The 24,443-nt window shown below is 44.5% G+C and overlaps 2 protein-coding genes across 2 annotated transcripts in view; one reads left to right on the forward strand and one right to left on the reverse strand.

Moving 5' to 3' along the window:
• SLC25A26 (solute carrier family 25 member 26) overlaps positions 1 to 15,863 on the forward strand; it is a 287,750-nt gene extending 271,887 nt beyond the window's left edge. Inside the window, exons 8-10 of the mRNA XM_026650445.2 lie at positions 4,339 to 4,403; positions 5,457 to 5,530; positions 12,692 to 15,863. Coding sequence (XP_026506230.2) covers positions 4,339 to 4,403; positions 5,457 to 5,530; positions 12,692 to 12,788 — 236 coding nt within the window. The 3' untranslated portion in view covers positions 12,789 to 15,863. The remainder of the gene's footprint in view (positions 1 to 4,338; positions 4,404 to 5,456; positions 5,531 to 12,691) is intronic.
• A 455-nt stretch (positions 15,864 to 16,318) lies between these two features.
• Positions 16,319 to 24,443, reverse strand: part of LRIG1 (leucine rich repeats and immunoglobulin like domains 1) — a 132,938-nt gene continuing 124,813 nt past the window's right edge. Inside the window, exons 15-19 of the mRNA XM_024211419.3 lie at positions 23,813 to 24,232; positions 21,632 to 21,754; positions 20,878 to 21,024; positions 19,454 to 19,756; positions 16,319 to 19,238 (exon numbers count right to left, since the gene is read on the reverse strand). Of these exons, the coding sequence (XP_024067187.2) occupies positions 19,009 to 19,238; positions 19,454 to 19,756; positions 20,878 to 21,024; positions 21,632 to 21,754; positions 23,813 to 24,232 (1,223 nt within the window). The 3' untranslated portion in view covers positions 16,319 to 19,008. The remainder of the gene's footprint in view (positions 19,239 to 19,453; positions 19,757 to 20,877; positions 21,025 to 21,631; positions 21,755 to 23,812; positions 24,233 to 24,443) is intronic.

Consider the following 24,443-nt stretch of genomic DNA (forward strand, 5'->3'; position numbering starts at 1 on the left):
GTTAACGACCTGTGATGTACAAGAGGTCAGACTAGGTGACATAATGGTTCTTTCATAGATTCATGGGGCTTAAGACCAGAAAGGTCCATACGGCACCTAAGCCCAGAGGATGCGTGTGCTTAACTGATAGGGCTGAACTGGGATTTAGGATTGAATTTCACCCATAATGTCCTTAGAAGCACTTGGTGGTTGCAGTGGTGTCACCTGCAGCTATGTGAAAAATGAACTGGGTGCCTGGTTGGATCCTGGTTTGTTGAAGGGGCCAGCAAACTTTCTGGTGAACTTTGGGGACTTTTTCTCCTGATTCCGGAGTCCTTTATGCTGGCCTGTCTCTCCAATGCTGCCTTACCCCTCAGCAGGCCCAAGCATCTTCTCTGCACTCTACCTGCTGGTGTCTTGGGGCATAGTTTGCCCCCCCCCTTGCCTCCAGGTATGTTGCAGGGTGAGAGGAGGGGAAGCATAAAACAAGTTGCCCTCTATCCTATCCACAGGATGTGTTTTTGCACGGTGCCTGACAGAACCCGCGACACATGCATGCACTTTGGACAGTCCAGTTTCTCATGCGCTTCTTTGAAATGGTCAGTCCTGTCTACACTACAACTTCCTTCCATTTATAAACCAGGGCCCCTGACACAGTTATAGTTGTAATGCAAATAGGACCATTGCCTTATTAGCTGTAGCCTGTGAATGAAATTGTTCTTGGAAAGTAATAAACCTTATGAGGTTACCCTAACAATTATCTTTGGCATTTTGGAATAAAGCTGGAGCAAATTGATTTTGTCAGACCCATTGCCTTGTATAAAACATGGCTCCCATCGCTGCCAGCTATAAATTTTAGTTCTAGTCAAGCATATGCAAACTTGCATTTAATTTAGCTGTTACGTTGCTGCATGTTGTGCTCATGAAGCACATTATTGGTGCTGTCATCATTCTAAATCAATTCTTAAATCTGTAAGAAATACTTCCTGGTGAGGGAAAAGGGGGAAATTGACATGCTAATGGCAAAAGAGCTGAAAAGATCCAAACAGACATTTGGGAAAATGGAGAACTACTCAGCCTAGATTAAACCACTGGATAAGAACATTTGGAGACATTGTATCCAAGAGTAACTTGTACACAATCCAGGCACTGTAGCAGCCTAGATTTATACCACTGCTAATGAGAAACTTTGCTAGGACTAAGAATGCTTTAAGAAACTGCCAAGTTCAGTTAAGAAAAATAATTGAACATTATGGGGACGTTGGTAATACTCCATCGTCGGCCCTGAGATTTGCACGCCAAGCAGGACTAAAATCCCTGTTTCAGAGTTTTACACTAATCCTGTTCTGTGGGTAAAGGAAAGACTTCACTTTCCAGTTAATTTGGAAGTGTTTATGAGTATTATTTTAGCTACTTTAAAAATACAGCATTGACTTTAGCACGAAAGGTTCTAACCAAATTGTTCTCTCAAGGCCAGTTGGTCATTTAGTCCAGAACTGGCTTAGAATGGAAAAGAAGTATGACCTTAAGTTAATATGGAGCAAGAATGGGCTGGCACATAGTCTAATTTGCTTAAGGTCTTCAGATTGGCTTCCTGAATGTAAACCCTTTTTCTGCTTCTTACAGGGGCATAGCCCCCTCCAAAGCAAAACTGATCAACCAACCTACTGTGAGGAGAAGCTGGGCACCTTGGTCCACTTATTGCTTGAAGTTCCCTGATCGGTTTGAGAACCACTGGCTCGCCCGTAGACATACCAGACAACGAATACCTAATTGTCACTGAATGTTCCTTTATGAATCATAAGAAGTTTCTCCCATGCAGTTGACATAGAAAGCTACTCAAAGAGCCAGTTGGCCTTCTTTTTACATGAAGAATTATGTTGATATTGGAAAACTCAGAAGAGAGAGAGAGCAGAGTTAAAACTCCGGCCAGTGGATAAATCTGATTTGCAATAGTTTACAGATTTAAAGAGGTCCCATCCTCCCCCTGGAGAAATAGGATCAATAAGGTGCCACAGGGACTCCTCTTGTTTTTGCCGATACAGACTAACATGGCTACCACTCTGAGATCAATTTCTCTATATTCCATACACTGGGTTTATACAAACCCCAGAGAATAAGATTTTTCTTTTCTTTTCTTAATATTGCGCTGTTAACGAAAGGTAAATATTTATTTTGGTGCATCTCTAGCTGTGTTTGAGCTACTCCTTTTGAGTTAAAATATTGTGGCTGGGAGTGAAAGAGTGAGAGATCAGAGTTAAATTTAGAGGGGGGAATAAAGAGAATGGTTGAAGGGGTTGCTTAGAGGGATTGGAAGAGGCTCATACGCTAATGAGGGTGGTATAAGAACCTATAGAGAACAGAATAGAATAGCCCCTGGATAGTGAAAGAGGCAGAGGCTGTAGTCACTGAATTAAAAGTGTGTGTGTGCGGGGGGCCTGTTAGGCCCTGTCTGTTCTTTGGGATCCAATTCTACAATTGCGTAGCTTTAGCATGATGCCGCTCCCTTGACTTCAGTGGAATTACTGCTGATTTACACCAGTGTAAGCAAGATCAGAACTGGGATCTTAGTTTGCTAGAGGCTTGTTGTCTCTTGGGAGGGCATAGCAAGCCAGTTGCATTGTCCCTGCACAATCCTTGATGACTGATTATTACCAAGGAAGTCACAGCTGGGCCAGCCCTTCTGAGTGAAAGTAATGTGCTCTGAGAGTGGTGAGGATAGGGAGGATGGAAACTCATTGAAAGAAGAGGGTGCTTGTCACGATGGTGCTGGAGGGGGGAGGCAGGGGAGCCAGAAGAAGAAAACGCTTTGTAGTGGAAAAATATTTAACCTGGAAGGGAGGGGAGTTTCGAGAGCCTGGATGATTGATCACTTTGCAGAGTCCCCCTAGCCACAAACAGATTGGGCTGTCAGGTGTCATGACTACTCCATTTTGTTTCTTTCTGAAGTAGCTTTTGCCTGTATTGTAAGAGAGATTACAGGAGAACCTTAGAGTTATGAACACTTTGGGAATGAGGGTTGTTTGTACCTCTGAAATGTTCATAACTCTGAACAAGACGTTCTGGTGGTTGTTTCGAAAGGTTACAACTGAACGTGGACTTAATACAGCTTTGAAACTTTACCACGCAGAAGAAAAATGCTGCTCTTCCTTTATTTTTTTAGTAGTTTACATTTAACACTGTACTGTACTGTATTTGCTTTTTATTTTCATTTTTTGGGGGTCTCTGCTGCTGCCTGATTGCATACTTCTGATTCCAAATGAGGTGTGTGGTTGACTGGTCAGTTTGTAACTCATAACTCCGAGGTTCTACTGTATTATCAGTAGGGCCCATCCAACTGCTCCAAGACCCCTGCTTCCTTTAACAGGGAAATTCCAGATCCAAACTCCCTGGATATGGAGTTCCAGATCGAGTGTCTTGTGGACATCATTAATCGCCATATTTATTTGCCTATTGCCTATTTATGGGGTTTAGCACCTTTTCATCCATACTACTTTAGCTATATCTGCACAGCACCCCACACAAGTCCTTACCCATGGCTGGTGCTCTTAGGTGCCATTGTAAAACAAATCAATGATAATATATCTACCTATCTAGTATAGTTTATCTGTCTGGTCAGAATTTCACTCTCAAAAGACAGAGCAAAATATTCTGTGCTTATTTCCTTTCTGAGTGAGGGCTGGTCTACACTGGGGGGGGGGGGGGGGTTGTTTTTAGATTCCGCACCTTCAGCTACGCGAAGCATCTTAGTTCGACTTACCTGGCCGTCCTCATGGCAGCAAGTCGACTGCCGCGGCTCCCCCGTCAACTCCGCTTACTCCTCCTGCCGAGGTGGAGTACGGGCGTCGATTCGGGGATCAATTTATCGCTTCTAGATGAGACGCAATAAATCGATCCCCGATAGATCGATTACTACCCGCCGATCCGGCGGGTAGTGTAGACGTGGCCTGAGCAATTTCATTTGCTTTACAATATGTAGGTGTTTAAAATGGAAACTGTTTTCTTATCTTATCTTATCAGCTCTTTGGGTCAGGGACTGTCTCTTACTATATATATATGTACAGCGCCTTGCACAATGGAACTCCAGTGTCAGTTAGGGTTCCTGGGTGCTACCATAATAGAGTAAAAATAACAATAATAATAAAAATAATAATGAATACTAAATAATGATTTTTCTGTAGATGCAAAATAATAAACTCTATCTACAGACACTGTAAACATCCCCAAATTTTGAACTGAGGACCATGCTGTAATGCATAATGAAATGTTTTTGACCCAGGCTGTGGGAATTATCGACGGGGTGGCATACATGTCCAGCAAACAATGCCTCACTTGTGTTTGGTATTTTAATATGCTCAGGTGGATTTGCAGCTGCAGTCACCACACCTCTAGACGTAGCAAAGACAAGAATTATGTTGGCAAAGGTAAGAGATGGAAGAACGCTGAGCAAATGGACAGGTGCATGGGCCGCAGTGCCAAAACTTTTGCATGGTAGCAACGAAATGAAATGTAGCACCACACCTATCACTAATGACTTCTGTTCTTGTAGTTTAAGCCAGGAACTGATGTGAATGTGTGTTACATGCATGGATAAAACTGGTGTTGCTTTACTTTGCCCTGTAATTACTATTCTTGTTCTTTCACCTCCCTCCTCAGGTCTCCCAAAGGAGCCATCTAAGACGTCACTGCTTTGTGCTAGGTTGTCCTGGGGATACGCTGAAATCTAGACTGCCAGTGGTTAATGCAAAAGTCTTAATGACAAATTCTTTATAAGGTCAAACTCCCTAAATTAAAAATCCAGGCAGGAACTGATTCCTCTGCGAGTTTTTCTAACAACAGGAGATTGTTGGCATTGCTCTCCATAGGCAGGCTTGACGCCAGACTTTCTTTCCTAGAATTTCAACCCATTGCTGTAACTCTGCCAGGGATGGCAAAAGCAGGAGTGCTAATGTAGGTGTGCCGCTGTTGTTTTAATGAACGAGTCGTCCATCCTAGTCCCGAGCAGGTCTAGATTGTGGGACGGTTAAAATGCAAGCAGCTGGTACACGCTGTTGGGATACGTTGTTATTCTTTAAGGAGCTGTGCTGATGGAATCTGAGTCACCCCATAAGGGTCAATTCTCTCCACCAGCCATGTCCCTGAGTAGAGTAATCAGCTGTTTCTCACTGGCCATTTGAACCTCATCTGATGACTGGTGCTGTGTTCTAGACACACATCACGTTATGTAAAGAGTGTGCGCTGCATCTTTGTGTGTGTTTGTACGTAGTACAGCCTCATTCAGCAGACATGTATCAAGGAGGGCGCATGGCGTGTTGGTTAGAGCATGTGACGAAGTCATAAGAGCTGGGTTTTGTTCAGAACTACGGCCACTAGACAGTTCCATTGCTCTGTTTCGTAGTGTAAATGGATAGGTAGCTTGATAAATAACTGGATCCAACTGGTGATTTAATTATGGTCTCTCTGTTCTTGTAATACAGGCTGGTTCCAGCAATGCCAGTGGGAATGTACTCTCTGCCCTGCACAGTGTCTGGAGGTCACAAGGGCTACCTGGGTAAGGACTATCTTGTGAGAGAATATCTATGAGACACGGGTGTGTGTGTGTGTGTGTTTAATGCACTGTAAAAAACTATGAATTGACTCGGCGTTCACAAGGCCAAGTAGCAGTCATTCAGGTATGTGTGTGTACAGCACCTGACACAACGGAGCCTCTAGGAGCTACTGCATTACAAATATTAACCAATAATAATCATTACCCCTTCCTAAGAGCCAGGCCAGCCTGGTGCAGGCACCTCCCTACAGCGCCAGCCACTCCTCCTCCTCCAGCTTTCCACAGTTACCCAGGAACTTTCTTTGTGTAACGTCACCTCTGCCCCTTCTTGCCCTCTTTCCCCAGCAGGAAGCATAGCGGGAGGAGGGGACACCAACAGCCTCCGTCCCTAGCATCCCAGACAAGAAAGCAGAGGAAGCTAAACGCCAAGAAACTGAAGCTGGGATTTGCAGGTGTTTCCCTTCCTCTCCATGGGGTGCTGCAATTCTGCATTTCAGTCACCGCGTGGCGCCATGTAAGGCTATAAATCAGCAACTCCCAGTCCATCCCCACAGCATTGCCCAGCAGGAAACAGGCCCAGAGCCCCAGAAAAATGGCTTCAACGTGCTGAAATACAGAGGGCAGGAAAACTGAGGGAAGCCGCTTTGAAATGTGCACCCCACAGCTTGTTCTTCCTTTTTCCTGCCTCGCTCAGGTTTCTATGCATGGAGTTTCACAGAACGAAGACATCCCTCGTGGGCTAACCCTTCAGTCCTCTTGCCTCTCTCAGTGGGGAATTGCTCAGGCGTGCCAGACATGAGTAGCACCCTGTCACTTAGGCAAATAGTATCGATGGGGAAACAGGTTATCAGAGAGAGGGTATGGGGCTTGCCTGAGGTTACATAGGACATCCATGGCAGAGCATTTCCATTGGATAACACATTAATTACATATGTACATATGTAGTGTGTGTGTGTGTATGTAATTATGTGTGTGGGAGCAGCGTTTCCTGACTCTAACATGCATCATTAAATGTTATGCATTGAAGAACAACAAAACACCCACTTGGATTTCATAGAATCATAGAATATGAGGGTTGGAAGGGACCTCAGGAGGTCATCTAGTCCGACCCCCTGCTCAAAGCAGGACCAATCCCCAGCTAAATAATTTCCCTAGTAAAAATGCATATTTTTTTAAAAAATCTGAATAGCGACAGAGCTCAAAGCATCAGTCTGATCAGCTCAGGACTGTGCAGCCTTCTGCACAGCTCTGTCTCCTGAAATAATTAGCCACCTAATAGGCAAGGATATAAGTTGCAGCAATGTGGCAGCAGGACATGTTTAGCTCATAAGAACACATCATAGTCTAGTATATAAGGCCCAAGTCAGAAGGCCTTGGGTTTCCGCTCAGCTTTGGAAGGCACTTGTTGTGTGATGCTGGGTGAGTCACCTAGCCTCCTTGGGCCTCAGTTTACCCATCTGTAAGAATGGGAACAATGCTTCCTGGCTGTATGGTGGAGTTGTGAGGACTCATTCATTCGTGTTTGTAGAGCGTTTTGAGAGCCTTGGACAAAAGATGCCACAGGCGTGTAAATTAGTATTGATTTGCATGGATACCTGGTCAGTTCCTAGTGGGCTGTGCTCTTTGTGTGGGAGAATCAGTGAGTCGTTCAGTAGTGGCTAGCTGCAGCCTACACAGAATACAAGTCCTAAAATAATGATAGCTAACGTAGATTGCCTCAGTCCACATGCAAGAGGCCTGTGGTTTTGAACCGTAAATCCTAGATTCCACCTGCACCCAGTGGGTGTATGCGGTTCAGCTGGTAGTTGTGTTATTGTGCCTCTGGGATTGGCGTCATACATACGCTATGAGCTAATTAAGTCTGTAGTTACTGGAGTGACATGCGCAAAATCCACATGGAGCATTAACTAGACATTGGGAACAAATGCAGGTCTGGATGGGTGCAACAGGTGTTGCTGTTTTTCCCCCTTCCACAATCAGACTCATTATGCAAATCTCTAGCTTCATTTCTCATACCCTTCTAGATCAGCCTGTTTGCCAGTGCTACTCTTCGCTGCTTTAGGGTTTAGAAACCAACTCGATAGCCAGTGCTGTGTCTGCGCGACCCTGGATGTGTACTCTCCAGTCTAGTTACAGATCATTTTCCTTAACACCTGATCTCTGGTCACACAACTAGTAAAAGTTCAATATTCTTTTGACACATTTGGAAAATAATTCAAAACAAATGTCAGGAAGTTCTTGGACCTTTATTCCAGGAAGCATTCCAGCTGTTATGCCCACCCCAGACTGTTCGTTTTGTATTGTCTCAGGACGCATTGAGCTAGTACTTGTAGGTCCCTTGTCTGTGGGCCGGTTTCATGCACTGTACAGCATTGTATATGCTTAGAAGACCATGGGATCTATTTTCAAAAGGACAAATAGCAGTTAAGCACCCCACTCCTATTCGACGTCTAAATCCCCCCTGTCTGTTGCACATAATTTGTGTTCTTTCAAGCCTGTTTCAGTGCCCATTTAGTCAACCAGAATTCAAACTCTGTCTTCAGATTGTGCCACTGATGCAATAGACCCAAAGGGTAACCCAGCTCTCCTCAACGCTGCACGCCCAAGAGAAAGCAAAATAATAAGCAATCCTGAGAACAGAAACATGCAAAAATGGCCAAACTGTGTCAGCTGCGAGGAGCAGGAAGAAAGCCTTGGGAAAAATAAATGCAGAGACGGCTGTGCCTGCTGCCAATTATAAATGTATTAATCAAAACCAATAAAAGTGTCGGGCTTTTTGGCTGGCAGCAATGTAAAATAATCTATGGCTTCTCTGCTAAATCTCAGATTTGAAGAGAAGGAATTCTGGGGCAGAGAGATGCATTGCCTCTTGCCACATTATTAAAACCAGAGTGCAGGACTCACTTCCTGTTTTGCACCTAGTAAATCCATGTGCTTCATGCCAACAAATTCACATCCTTTTCTGTCCATAAGAGAGAGGGAGAGAGAGGCCTCCATTAATAGATATTTCTCAATGGATAGAATATGGGTGAGATTAAAGGAGCAATGTGCACGTAGCCACAGTTATTTGCACTTGCAAATGGGAGTTTAGGTGAGCAATTTCTGAGCTGCACGCACTAGGGCAGACTTGTGCACGGACGCCTTGCACTTTTCCAGCACCTTTTCTCCAAGGAGCTTGTCACACTTTACAGCCATCGATGACGCCTTACAACCAAGCTGGGAGATTGGCAAGTGTTGTTTTCCCCATAGGAAGAGTGAAGTGGAAGGAGTTGCCTGAGCTTGCCCTCCTAGATGGTGGCACAGTAGGGCCCACAAGCCAGGGGTCCTAGCTCCCTATTTGACTGCTAAGCGAGGTTTCCCAATAGGTGCAGGTGCACACACACTATTGCACCCATTCCAGCGTTGGGCCCTAACCGCGCGACTCTTCCATACCGAGATCTCAAGTGTGAATAGAGACTAGACATCAGCCTTTAAGGATTCTCTGCTTTAGGAAATGCAAAACGATCTAACCTGTAGTGCTGAGTAAAGGGGCCTCTCCAGTGGGTTACTTTAAGCAGTGGCCTCTGATATTTTCTATTGAACTGGGGATTTGTTTCATATTGCAAGAAGGATCCCTGTCATAATAGTGCCTCAAGGTTCTGATGGACTTTAGGATCCAAGCATTTGGGAATAAATATTCCAGGGCTTGGAAAAACACGGGTGAAGAGTTGCATTCAAAATGGAAAATAATGGGAATATGAATAATAGAAGGATTAGGCACTATAAGTTGGGGGTGGCAGGCTGCATGGGATCAGAGCACACACCCATAGCACATAGGCATTATTCCAGGGGTGGCCACATGCAGGTCTTCAGAAGTTAATATGTGACTCCTTGTCTAGGCACCGACTCCTGGGCTGCCGGGGGGTGCTCACTGCTCAACCCCTGACTCTGCCACAGGCCTGCCCCCACTCCACCCCTCCCCTGAGCCTCCTGCATGCCACAAAACAGCAGATCGGGAGGTGCTGGTCGGTGAGGCTGCCAGTGGGTGGGAGGTGCTGGGAGCGGGGGAGAAGTGGGGAGCGCTGATGGGGGCTGCTGACGTGTTACTGTGGCTCTTTGGCAATGTACATTAGTAAATTCTGGCTCCTTCTCAGGCTCAGGTTGGCCGTCCCTGCATTATACAGCTGGCGAGGATTCGCTTTGGAAATCAGACGGGGTGCTCCCGGTGAGCCGACAAGCCCTAGGGACGCAGATTGTATTCGGCTACGCGGGAGTTCGGATAGTCGAGAGGGCAGGCGCAGCAGTGCAGGAACCCTCTGCAGCTCCGGTGTCACGGCTCCATTCCCTCGCGCCTTTGACCCTGCCCTGGTTATCGTAGGTGCAAGGTGCAGGTGGGCGGCTGTGGTCCTGGTAGAGCAGAGAGACATGCCGCCCCCCCCCCCGTCCAGGACTCTGCTGTGGCTGCAGCCTCCCCTGCACCTTGTGCCAGCAGGAGTTGGGTGTCACTCCCGTGGCTGCCCCGGGTCTCTGCTCCACTATCCAAACCTCTGCATAGCCCAAACCCTCTCGTCTCCCAGGCTGGGGACTCGGCTAGTGCAGAGCTTTGGATAATGGGGTTTTGGAAAATCAGGAGCCTACCGTGTGTGTTTTCTCCTAACCAGTTCAACACGCAGACTGGGAAAGTGCATTGGAGCCACTTGCACCTGGACCTCTTTGTAGTTAAAATGCTCAGCTTTGATCTAGGCCCACTAACCAATCTTTTGTTGTCGTTGTGTTACAGTAGTGGCTAGAGACGCCAACCCAGATCAGGGCCCTGCTGTACAAACCCTTAGTGAGACAGTCCCTGCCCGGAAGAGTCTGCAGTCTAAACAGACAAAGCAGGAACGAAAGTGAGCGTGATTACCCCGTTTGCAGAAGGGGAAGTGGGGCAGAGACAAGTTAGCTGAGGAACTGACGGGCCAGTCTGGGACGAGAACCCAGATCTCCAGAGTCCGTGCGGTGCCTTAGCCAGATGACCAGCTGTTCTCTATGCAACGGAGGAAAAGCTGGTAGCTTGGTAAGCCAGGCCTGGGATTGCCACGTGGTTAAAGGCAAATATGTGAGAGCAGAAGGAAATCAATAGGATGCTGAGGCCAGCTGAGGCCATTGGTGGAGCCGAGGGGGATGCAATAAGAGATGAGGTCAGAGATGCAGCTTCTAGTTAACATACTCAAAGTTATCCAGCCTGGCTTATTTAAGAGCTGTGGCTGTGATGGACTGTACTGTAAACGAATGTCTGCCGCGCTTCAGTAATAGGCTGGTGTGATTCCACAGGAGAAGGATGATGTGTAGCTGGAGAACAATGCTGTACCGTAGGATTTACCCTTTGAGTGCTCTGTCAGTGTATGCCTTGTACAAATTACTCTGTTTCAAAGCTATAATTATGGTAATAGCCCCAATGGCTGTCTAGTGCAGCCATAAAACGTTTCCATCTGCCTGTATGCTCCAGGCCCCAGAGCACAGATCATTATCACAAAAACCAAAGCAAGTGCAGTTGGAGGCTTACCAAGCACAGTGTCTGACTAGCAGTGAGGATTAGGGTCCCTGAATTGCTCTGGGAATATGCACTGCTTCCAGATGATCTCACATGCCCCAGGACTAACAGTATTACACAGGAATTACTCACAATACTGGTGTAAAAGCTACACAGTTGAAACTCTGACTCCGTTAGATTAACGTTACCGGGCAGTCCAGTCCACAGAAGCCAGGGACAGCAGAATCTCTATCTTTAATCCACCTCGGTGCATGTCACTTTTACATCACGCACTGTGTGTTGGGCAAGATCACCCATTCCGTGTGCTTAAATGCTGAAGAGTGGGTTAAAGGGACATAGGCCTTAAACTGCCCAACATTTAAAATCTTACATTCAGTGCAGCAGGGCACATGTGTACAGTGATCAGTCCTGAGGTTCATAAACCCAATAATGGATGAAGTAATTTATGGCCCACCTAGTCCTTGATACTGAACTTCCAAGGGCTGCTCCCGTTACAGACGGGCTGTAGGAGCAGGCAGAACTACCTTGGCTACGTTGAATGATATCAGGTCGTGTCGTGATTGGTCTTCCTGCTGCTGCTGTACCGTGGTACAGTTTTTGAAATTAAATGCTGGAGGAGTGTCATTTGCTCAGCCGTGTATCAAGGTGATTTGCTTGCTGAGGTTAAGGGACCCCCTTCCCAACTGGAGGGTACTGTGGCTTCTACTAGACAGAGTTGGTAGTTTTTAACCATTCATGGTTTTGTTACTTTGCAGTGACTGTAGCGAGTTTATTACTAGTTCTCCCAATCGTTGTCTATGCCAGTCCACCACTAGTACTGTTGTTAGCTCCGTTTCTGCTTTCATTGAGAGCAGCACAGACACTGGATCTGGTATTTGATTGTTCTCGCCTCTTTTTATAAAACACTGAATTACAGGGTGGTAACTGATTATTTGTGGGGTTGAAGGAAGTAGAGGGTGAGGATGGTCCAGCGGTTAGGGTGCTAGCCTGGAAATCAGGTGACCTGGGTGCAGTCACCTGCCCTGTGTGAACTTCGGCAAGTCTCTTAGGCCCAGCTTCTCAATGGAAGTTAAGCACCTAAATATGTTTGAGGTCCTAGGCTATGGGGGGCACAGAATAGACGACGGGGATGTGAATTGCAGAGCACAAAAGGTTGTGCTGTGACTGCCCCGTGTGGACGCAGCTGGCGTGAACTCAAAGGTACCTAGTTCGCATGAACACGTCCTCTTTCAAACAGGACTGTGTTAATGTGAACGATGTACCTTGTACCTTTGAGCTTGCGCCAGCGCTGTCCACGCGGGGCAGTTCGAGTGCATCTCTTTGCATTCTGCATTTCCCAACCCCTTCCAGTGCAGACGAATCTCTAGCCTCACTTTGTTGGTTTCTCCATTTGTAAAATGGGGATCCCACCTCCCAGGGTTGTTGATGATAAATAGATTAAAGACTGGGAGGTGCTCAGATACGACAGTAATAGAGGCTATATACGTACCTTAGAGAGGAGGTAATTCTGCACGAACACACTCAAGAAATCATCAAGATAAAGTTGGTGTATACAGCGCTGCTAAAAGGTTGTGTGTGGAGTGATAAAAGGGTAACATCTCTCATTGCTAGTCCATGACCACAGGTGAAGCATTTTTTCCTTTCTCTTTCAGATTGTTTGCAGGTGTTGTCCCTCGAATGACAGCAATCAGTCTGGGAGGGTTCATCTTTCTTGGGACATATGACAAAGCTCGCAGCTTCCTGCTCTGACTTGGAACAGAGATTCCTGTGAATAGTAGCAAAGAGCCAAAGATCTGCTGCTCTCCGGAAAGAATACACTCATCAAAGTACTCACGCTCCTTCTCAGGCTTCTTTATGGAGCCGAGGAACTGGTCAACAGCCTCAACTCGTATTTTCACTATAAAAAAAAAGTCCTTCAATAATCCAATTTCCCTAACTTAAAATTTCCCAGCATGGAAAGCAGTGAAGTCATAGAGAGACTTGTGCCAAAAAAGTAACGTGTGGGGGCAAACAGCTAATTACAGCATCTGCAAACAGCATTATCCGAACTCATGCAAGGAAAACGTTTTGTAAACCAAAAGAACATGGTTTGAGCAGCAAAAATAGAATAAAATGAATGTTCATTATCTAGAGACACTGGATCCTCAGCATTGGGGCTGCTTTTAGTGCAGTGGAAGAGTTGACATAGCTGCAATCAGCAGGCATTTAAAGACTGTAGAAAGTATTCTTAGTTGGGAGGCTGCTGGGGAAAAATAATGCCCATTTGTTTCTGATTTGAGCCATATTTTGAAAGTTTATCCCACCGTTTATACCTGCAGGTGCATAGCAAGCACTCTTACTTGGTAACCAGTGTGGGGGTTTTAATTAGACTCAGATTTCGCCAGTAAAAGTACAATGCTGTATTATTTTACAGGTAGCCCGTCCAACAATGTTGCCTATGAAAAGAAATGCAGTTCTTGCCTTTTTTTTTTTTTTTTTTCCCTACCAAAAGGTGAAGTAGATCTGGATTTGTAGCAGTGAAGCACAGAACAGGAGAGATCTGGCTGCAGAATGGAAGTGACAAATAGAAAACACAGGTTCTTCTCCTCGATGAAATGGCAGATTGAGTATAATAGTTCTGAAGGGTGAGGCTAGCCTGTTCTCGGACTCTACTTAAATTCTTCCTTTAGCATAAAGACGCTACAGTTAAAATCAGTTCGTGGAATAGGTGCAGGGCCAAAAAGCAAACATTAGCTGCTTGGCAAAAAGCCATTATTTCAGCTCAATTAAAATTATCACTAGAAAGTCCAAGATTTTGAAAAATAAAAAAATCTTGTCAAATTTACAGCAGCAACTTAGTTACACCTTTAAAGAGCTATATTAAGAACCTGAAACTACCTTTCAGTTGCATTGAAGGCACTTCCACAATAAGGTTTTGTAGAAGCAGTGAGGCAGGCATCCTAATCAAAATAGATGCAAATATAATTGATAGCGCTAACACAGAGCCAAATTAAGCTCTGCAGTAACGCCAGCAGCTTGGTCTGTACTACAGCGTAGTTTTTTTCCCCTGAAGAAAACCCTGTCACTGTTAAGCAAATACATGGAGAAACTGGCTGTCTTTATGCAGGGTCCGGAAGTTTAGCCCTTGCTCAGAAAACAGTGGGAAAACTTGCAGAGCAAAAGGGACTAATTCTTAAAAATTGGAATGTCTACCCGTCATTGCCCACGCTCATCCCTAGGGCAATTTTAGTCCCAAACTGGCTGGCTGATTCCGCTCCCTGCCATGATGCTGTAACAATACTGCCGGTTTCGTCAGGGCAATCTCATTAATGATGTTACACAAGGTACTTTTCTCCATTGTACAGTTGATCCCTTTTTTCTGGATGGGGGAAGGGGCAGGGGCATGAGAGGAATTCATTCGGAAAAGCTAGCTACTGGCTCAAAGCTCTTTATGGGCATGGGCTTGGTTTGCTTTTCAACAAGTAGGCTGACACCGGAGGATTTATTATTCTCAGCACAGGACTCAAATTTCTCTTGGGTCCATGTTTTGTGCTTTTGAAACATCAGTTCTGGAATCCGCCTTTTCTTATTCTACATGTTTTACTACCAACAAAGTGAAGGATGGACCTCTAGACTTCTGTAATGACAATGGTCACATGTGCCTCTTTCATAGTCCCAGCCCAAGACAATGGTAAAATATACAGAGTGAGTATAGCAGTAATTTAGAGTGAAATACATGACAAGGCTGTGGTGCATATCCCACAACCAAGCATTCAAAACCCAGGCAATTCAGAGTTAAGCTTAAGTATACAAGATATCCAAGCAGGTTAAAGTATGGCTACGCAAAGATGCTTAACGCTGCTCTGTAGCGCTGCCATGTACTAACCATAGTAACAATCAGTGCACGAATGAGTTTGAACATCTTTAAAAATCTGCACCACCATTTCTTCATATATTGTCCCTCCTGCTGGGTGCCTGTCTCTCGCACTGCACCCAGTGGAAACTGGAAGTGCTTTCACAGTGGAGGAACCTCTCCAGTGGTCGGTTGATCTCGCTTCCTTTTCGCCGGGGTTCTTGCTGTGGACCACAGTCTACGATGAAGGCCCATGAAAACCCATTGGTGCTGCTATATGCCCGAAGACAGGTACAGCTCTTTTCCTTTACCTACCACTGATCATGCTGCTACGGCCCCTGGTTTCTGAGGACCGATCTCAGGGACATGCCAGCCTCCCCAGATGATGCAACCCTGCACTGAGTGGAAGAATGGAGGGGGGCTGGTATGGAGGCTACTTACTCTGCAGGTAAAAAGCAATGACTGTGGAGCATGATAGTGGTTGCTGACATAAGGACCTATACTCTGTTTACCACGTAACAAACTTTCTAGGACAGCATCGCACCTAATGGCCCAACACTTCTTTCAGCAACTGGCTGGCTCTGTTCAGCGAGCCATTGGAATCAAAGTCAGTCCCCAAGGTACCAACTGAGGACATCTGTGGCTTGAGCACAGTTGGAGATGGCAGCCCGTGGTAGAATTCTCTCTAGTAGAATACTATTCAGCATGCCCTGCTGAAGGAGAAACTTTCAGTGATGAATAATGGGGAAAGAGACCATTAATCCTTAAAAAACAAAAAAGGTCTTCAATGACAGCCTATGCACCAGATACAATTGAGATTTAACTATATGTAAAGTTTGAAAAGTTTGTGTTATTCCATAATTGAGGGCCCCAAAAAAAGTTGTCTGACACTAGACACTACATTCCTTAAAGACCACATTTTTATTGTATATTTTCAGAGAACTCTCTCTTCTCAAAGAGCTGTATTTTTGGAGAGACTACACTTAAAAAAAAGAAAAAAAAACACAACACGCACACACAATGAAGATTGAATACTTGCTTTAAATGCAAAATTAAGCTCATCCTTAACTCTGAAGCTGAAACTGAAGCCTCTATTATAGGTAGTGATGGTGTTACGAGTGGGACTAAGAAAGGTTGAAGGGTTCAAAAATGTAGTTGAAGCTGTCCTGTATGTAGCCCATCTGGCTTTGGCAAGCAGTGGAGAGGTGTTTGTGAGACGTTTAGACAATTGATATTTTTTATATTAGAAATTTACTTCATACGAATTCTTCACTGTGTATCTCAGCTACAATTCCCAACTCTCCCACCCCAGGGTCATGTTTCTAGTACCCAGTGTTGGTCTATCGTACAGAATTCTTTGTCTATTGAATGCAGTTTGACAAATGGATGTTTCAAAAAGGTTATGTCCGGATATCGTTAACACATTTTCATTAGAAACAGAGAAGCGTGTAAGCAACTGCTTGGGTTTTATTTTTTTCAGCTGAAACTCTGCAAAGCTCACTCCCAACAAAAAACCTGTCATATTATAAATGAACCTTTATTAAAGACACTTCAATGCCATTTGTTAGACACTTCAATATTTTACGTTTTTTTCAACATACAATATTGTACCAAATTTTCTAATAAATAACTTTGTACACAAAAGTAATACTTCCTCTTTCACATTGCCTCTCAGAAGCAGCAGATTCACATATTTAGTGGAAGTAACAACATGAAACAGTTAACGTTATTAAAAATACATTATTTTCAAATGCTAATGTGGCAAATGTGCTTAATATTTGCAACGGTGATGACATTTCTGCCAGCAAAATTGGTCAATGAAGTCATTCGCACCTTCCTTGTGTATGTCCCACTCACGTCACACTGTTGTTTTCACTTTCAGAGTTAGTTCTAAAGCATATTTTTTTCAGTTCATGGGACAAATACATGTTGGGTTATTTATTTACTATCGTCCATCTCTTTCGCTTTTGATTTGCTGAATAGTTAAAAGTTGGCACTCAACATAATTAATCACCTGCCACAAAGTGCAAATGTGTCTACAGTTAGAAACTGGTCTAGACAGGTAGCTGGTTAAATTATGCCTTATTCATAAAAGCAGGGTCAGTGATAATTGACAGTGAAATGTGGTTTAGGCCACCACTCAAAGGACTGAGAAATCAGATTATTAAGGGTGGCAGTCTTTTAATGAAGATGGAAGTTGGGAATAGCTTGGGATAATATGGGTGGGTCTCTTTGGCCCTCATTTAAAAAAGTAATAGGTCTTTAGTATTGTTCTGAACATAGCTGCTTTTCTGAATCAAGGCCTTGAAAAGGTCTCACTGCCCTGACTTCTGAAACCTGCTGTGAGTTACCGTAGTGACGTGAGCAGGATTTCCACCAGACCCTGCTCTGATGAAACTGGCCTTTAGTTGCTTCTAAGAAAAAGAAAAAAAAACAAACAAAAACCAACCAACCTTTCCCCAGAGTAGTCATCACCAAAGTCTAGTAAACTTGTATTAGCAGAACTGAAAACAAACCAACCCATCCATCCACAGGTACCAACAGAAGCAGCCGTTCTAAAAATAAAAAGCTTCAGCCTGAAGTTATAAATGACAGAGCCATTTGACCAGGGTTTTTTTAAATTCATGGATGAACTTAAAGACCCTGTACTAACACGTAGTACTCATCCCTTTAAACCAGCAAGACCACCTACTGACATATACTCTTGCTTCTAAACCAGTCTATTTCCGACTAGCTTGGAACTGTGGCACAAAGGGGTAATCGTGGGCCTGAAGTCAATGTTCACATACAAGGAGATAGCAATTATTGTCTGCATGTACACTGATGTGCTGTGCTGCAGATCAGGGGATGTATGTGCAGCAAAGAGACAGCTTAATACAGTGCCATAGGTCATGTATCTCAGGCATAGTCTGCACACAGCCAGTATAATGGTAAATTAGGGGTGTGATTTTTATTATTGGGACCATAATACAGCTACAAGCCCAGTATGGATGCAGTTATATTTCTATAAAGATGTCTGATACTCGTGTGACTTATTCCCCTGTACATACAGGAATAAGCTATGTTCACATCATTACCTTTAGAGCAGTATAACTGCATTCGCACGGGGAAGGGTTGTACCACTTTAAGTATACTGCTATAGTTACAATGGTACAACTTGTGGGTGTAGACAAGGCCATTTCCTTTAAGTTTGTGACAGGTGCAAAAAGAAAAAACCCATCCCCTACTGCATATATTTTTGTTGTTAGCAATGATTTTAGCTTTCCTTTTTGCAAGTGTGCACAGTAGTTTAATTCAACTTTATTCCTCTGTGCTGTTCTGCTGTAATTTGCAGACTATCACAGATCATATTTAACCTTTAGCTCTTCACTGCAATTCTGAAGGGTAATGAATTTTAAGTTCTTCCATAAAGGAAAAAGTCACGTTGCTATGTATTACTTTTTCTTTTTTGGTAACTGCTTGGCTCTCCCTATAAACTCTATTTAGCGTTTCTTTGAAATAATTTAAGATCTCAGTTTAAACCTGCTAAGTGCAATCAATTTTGGGGTGGGGGGATTTGTGCTAACTAACCCAATCAATGCTTGATCTAAAGGAATTTCCATAGCAAAGCATGACAATTCCTTTGAAACAGCCTGGGTTTTTAAAGGTCTGCTTATGCATTAAGGCACCAGAATTCTCTCTCTTGAAAAATTTAACAGCAACCTGATACTGAAAACAATATTGCCAAAACTTTGTAAAGTTTCACTCAGTTATCCATGCACTAAAGATTAAAATAGCCTCTGTAAAAGATATATATATATATTTATATATAATATGAAAACTCTTATGTACAACTGTATCAAATACTTTTCTTTTCTCTACACAATTGTCCCTTGCATTTATGTGCGTCATATGCAAGTTAACTTTTGAACTAGTAATACTTCTCATTGAAGTTTTAAACTATGTACAAACAGGTGACGCTCAAGTAGGAGTCTGTTCCCCACACAAGCTTGTTTCTCATACCTCATTTGTTTTCCTTTTCCTTGGAGAGGCGGTCAGTTCAAGACTTGAGGTAGAAGTAAGTAGCCTAGGTATTCTGTGCAAAAAATTAAGGTCAATAGTAGGTTTGTTCATTTGCACATGGCAGTTTCTCCCCTCTCAGTCCATTGATCTTATGGGTGGCTTAAACTCATGAGTGGAGTCCTGTAATTTGGGTAGGTATCCATTGGAAAGAAGAGTTTGTTTAGCTTCAGCCTCACCCTGTATATCCAGTGATGTTGGTGAAATTTCAGGAGTCCCTTTTAGCTGCTTCACTGAGTCTTCTGAAGGTGAAGCTTTTAAGTGACGCTTACTATGCTCTGAAGCATTTGCCAAAGGTTGTGAAGAGCCTGTAAGAAAGTAAGGATAGTACAATGCTCGATTAGCTGATGCTCAGAATGCCACCATTACCGCAACGCACATAATCATTCAAAACCAACCACCAAATAGCCGACGTTTAATACTGAAGATTACTAAAGCTTTCTAAAAGCAAGGCATGGCAATGAGAGGAACCAGGACATTAATCTGAATGGTATAGGGAAAGAGACCCAAGCAAAACGCGTACCTTGTCTGTCCACATGCAGTGGTTGAGTCATGCAGGACGACGGTGGCATTCTGTCATGGTTGCTGGGATACAGAGTACTATCGGTGTCCATTCTCTGACTGCTGGTAATCCCAACGCACGGTTGAGGGTTGCTACCTCTGCTCTTGCTCCTACTTGGCTCTTTTCTGCTGAATGCATTTTGATGTGCATTAGCCATAGTCTTAGTTGGCTGAGAATAGTATTCGGGATCCTGGGGGTAAATGTTGACATTCATGCTCTCTGTACTTCCGCTGCAGTCAGTGCACACAACTGGCAGACCGTACCCTTTGTGGGGGGCGAGAAAAAGGCAATGACTGAAGTTAAGTACAGTCAGTTTCAAGCCGTCATCACAGCATCATGCAAGTTGGAGAAGGATAAGACATCTCAGGCCACCCCTCTGCCACACGGGAGTCACTTAACAATATATTGTTCTTTGGTTTCCTATAAATCTAGTTAACGCCTGCCTTTTTCAGAACGTTAGATTTCCCAGTATCCCTAACGGTAGTTGAAATGACTGGGTCTGCCCCTCTATCCCACTCCACACATGTATTTCTATTGCAGCTCGAAAGACACCTTGCAGGTGTTATGTATTTATCGTCCATGGCTAGTTCCTGCTTCATGGCTGACCAGACAGTGAAGAAAAGGAAGGTGGAATTCTGCGGTAGCTGTTGCTGAAAATGAATATGTTGCCTTTTGAGTGTTGTTGTTTTTAAAGGAACATCGTCGATTTAAATCACATTTCTATCTGAAAATATTTTGCTTATGGGTGGTAGGAATAACATCCAAGATGGCTAGAGGTGAAAGAGGGAAGAGAAGGAAGTCTATTTCCCCCCCCCCCCCCGTTTATTTTATCTGCACTCAGTCAGTTAATCAGGGTTTACTAGAGATTTTCCCCTAGAGAATCAGTTAGTTTCCCGTGCTGTCTGAGTGGCTCTTATACACAGTATGATGAGAGAGAAAATATCTTTTAAAAATAGGAAAATGTGATTGGAAAACCACACACACTGGCAAAGAGACCGAGGAGTAGGTGTAGTGCCCAAAACTACTTGTAACTTGATTTTTGAACTTCTAAAGAGTCCCTTTATGATGCCTCTGATGAAGATGTCTAACACCTTCAGTTTGAAACAGCTCTTACATGTTAGGAATGGCTTAAAAACACCCAATCAAGCTGCAGTGATGCCAATCAGAGTCAAAAGTCTGTCCTTTTCTGGCTGTTCTTTAACCTCAAACTACTGTGATGAAGAAATAAGCAAGAGAAAACTATAAGTGCCGTATCCACATCTGAGAATCACTCTTGGCATTTTTTTAGGCAACATATCTTCTCAGTCTTAATAACACTCTGACTCTCGAATGATTTCTGATCTGTACTAACATGAAATGTCTTTGCAGATTAATGTGTTTTGTACCTGTCTTATCTGGAACAAGCATTCCATCAGCTGCGTCTTCAGTCTTCCAAGTGTCTTTATTATATCCTACACATAGCTTTGGCTGTCTACAAGCTACAGTGGGCGCTTCAGCATCTGGACCTCTTCCAGCATCAGTCTGACACATACCTATAACAAAAGAACCAGCTGGCTAAAGATTACAACCATCTGCTCTTTCAATCGAAACATTCAGTCATTTATCGTACTGTAAAAACAGCATAAGGGATTGCAATGGAAACAGTGGATAATTCTGAGTCAATTTTTCAAGGAACAAATGCTTTATAGACTAATGATAATCTTAATCCAGAAATTTAACCTTTCCACCCAACATGTTGTCTTTTAAAATATTGTATGATGTTGGCATTTAATTTGTAAGCCTGAAGGCGGGGTTTGGCAATGCCAGTGGATTTTGTATTAGAATTTAGTTGTCAGTAATTCTGGAGCCATAGAACTAGACCAATATTGGCAAAACCTCCCAGGCCTGATGAATGAGTAGTCACTAAAGGAATCTGTTTTCATGAGTGATATTATTACTGGGAAAAGTGTTTCTTCTGTGTCCGCCAAGTGAGAGGCATGTCCCTGCCCGTGTCCCCAATACAGTGTAGTAGCTAGGTGTACAGATCTTGCAAACAGCTCACAATAAGAGCAGAAGAGTAGCGGGCACTAATGCTTTTAGTTACCCCTTGTCACACAAAGAGTGGATACAGCTTTTTAAATGTTAGAATCCAATTCCTACCATTGTTCTCTATGTGCCCATTAGGTTGTTGGCTATCAACTCTGACGACTACTTCCTGTCTGTCAGAAAGAGTCCCCTGGGAGGACAAGTAGCTTGGCACATCAGGTGGTACAATGGTCTCGTCTGCAACAAGAGGTAAAGACAAATGTGAACCTCCAGTACTTCTACACAAAGAGTTACGCTGTCAAAAATGACTTAGGAGCATAAGTCCCACGGACTTTCACGGAGACTCGGGCCACCCTTTTCAGAAGTGACCAATGACTTTAAGATGTCACCCAACAATGTAGACATCCAAAGCAGCCTGGTTCTTCAGAACACTCTGAGCAGTCCCCCTCTGAGGGCCCCTTTAAGGTGGCACTAGTTGAGTGTCTCAATATTTAGACATCGCCAATCCATAGGGACCTGTGAAAATCCTGGTCTTCTGAAAATGGGACGTGGGTTCCTACGTTATTTAGGAGACTGACCCAACAGCTTTCATAACCGCGTTAATAGAGAAGACTGCGGCCTGCATGCTTCCTATGGTCAAACTGAGAGAGCAGTTACAGCTTCCGTGTCTCTTCAAACACGCCTGCCAGGATTCCTCCGGTCAGTCAGAGGGGAATGTGCAGAATAATAAATGTCGCTTTCTGAATTTTTAATATGGGTTGTCGGTGGCTCTGTAGCAACAAACTCCCTTTGTACCAGGCCCCGCCCCATGAAAACACCAGGCCGAAAGTAAACTTCAAAACTGGAGAGGAACGGTAACAACCGGCCAGGGGGCTGTTGCTTGGGGCGTCAGCTTCAGCCTGATTTTACTTCAGCCACTCTGATAAATATGCAGTTGCCTTAACGTTATGCTGGCTCATCACCCAGCACAAAGCGAACATGTTCAGGCAAATGCACTGGAAGAGAAAAATGGATCTATGAGTCCTACACACTGCAGCTCCTCTGGGTTTATTTTGAATTCTATGGAAAGGAACCAGAAAGGCAGAAAGATTTTAGGGGGGTGGGGGGGAAGAGAGCAAAAAACTGCTACTTCCCCTCCATTGCAAGTGTCCTATTAAAATTACTGCTACCTGAACTTAAGAGGACTATCTCCATTTTACTATTTACCACAGCAACTGGCCTTGTTTTTCAAACAGCCTTCCCCCAGACGGCAGCCCCAGGGCTAGATCCTGGGTCACTAGGCAGGTTCAGCTCTTAGACTGTTCTACCGCTGGCCAGTCCTGTCCCCCTCTCCCACCACAGGCTATGCCAAATGTAAACTCAATTCTATTGGGCACTGAGCCCCTCCTTTTCCAGAACTGACCCTGTAACGAACTGACCAGACACCATTCAGAAAGGGGAAGAGAGAAGCGCTGCAATGTCTCGAAATTTTTAAAAAAAATCCAGTGTTCTGCAGAAACAACTGCATTTACAGCATGCAAACGACATTCCATTCAAACCTTCCCTTCGGCCACGGCTTTGAAAGCCTCATATGTACTGCACCTGCTTCCTGAGAAGATTAAAGGGACAGAGTGGAGGGCAGCAAATCCCAGGAAGGGATCAGACTGAGCATTGGCTCAGAGTCCAGGAAGCTGGTCCAAGAGGCCAAACAGGGGCTTTCACTGACTATTCCTCCTGACCTCCGTAGGGCCCATCCTCAAGCTCTCAACCCAATGCCATGAGTTTGGCACCAGGGTGGCATTTTTGGAAGGCCGCTAGGCACCAGAAAACTTCCTCTAGAAGACGCTGCACTTTGTCCCAAGGAATTGCTGGAGGTATCTCACTGCATGAGTTATATGTGGGCGGGTGGAGGGCTCAGTACCCTGGGTGGAAACAGGGGTTTCCGGCATCACAAATGAGGCCTGGTTAACCCCGGAGGGTTAACCCAGATTGTAACACAGCTTCCGACAGTGGCCAGAGAAAACCTGTCAGGCTCTGAACCAGGAGAGGCTGTCTGCGGCTGGATGGGAGAGAACTTGATGAGCCAGGCAAGCCGTAAATCAAAGCACTGAACAGTCTGCAACAGCAAGTGACAGCTAGTGCAGCTGGGCGAGGCTTCCTGGACAGAGGCAGATGATACGGGGAATCAAATCACTGAGATAAGCCTTTTAAGTAGGAGTTATGGCTGGCTGGCACAGCCGTTCAGCCGCAGCAGAATGTTCTGGCACGCAACGGTTTCCGCTGGCGCAAGAGCCCTTAGCCAGGGTTAGAGCCTACCTGTGTTGGTGACGCTGTATTCTTCACTCTTCTTTCTGGTCTGGTAGATGATGCACACCCAGACCAAAGACGTCAGCACAATGCTGCACACCACTGCAATGGTGATTATCCCCACTGTCATCCTGTCCTTCCTGCAGCCAAGGGATTGCAAGATGCTTACGTGGCTGTGCGCACGCTCTGTTCCAAGGGTATTGGACATTTCACAGGTGTATTTCCCAGCATCCTCCAGCACAACATTCCGAACAATCAGCAGCTGGTTGCCAGGGGTGAAATGATGCCTGTCAGTCACTACCAGGGGCTGGTCGCCTTTCAGCCAGGTGATGCGTGGAGGTGGGCTTCCTGTTGCTTTGCACTGAAGGGCCACCGTTTCACCTACAGACACTACGTGGTCTTCCAGTGGATGGATCAAAGATGGTGTCTCTACAGGGGTTTAAGTACAGATATTAAGTTTCTAGGGGGTTTGTGATGACTCCGATCATCTAGAGTTAGCAAACTAACAGACCTTTCTGAAGACACAATTAGCAAAGTTCTAGAGATTGGCTAAACAATACATGGTGTCGTATGCCAGCTTCCCCAGAGACGCCTCACTGCACGCCAATTTCTAACTGGCATAATCTGGGCCTTTACTATC

This window comes from Terrapene carolina, unplaced genomic scaffold (genome assembly GCF_002925995.2).
Source record: "Terrapene carolina triunguis isolate 2854851 unplaced genomic scaffold, T_m_triunguis-2.0 Scaffold89, whole genome shotgun sequence".
NCBI lineage: Eukaryota > Metazoa > Chordata > Testudines > Emydidae > Terrapene > Terrapene triunguis.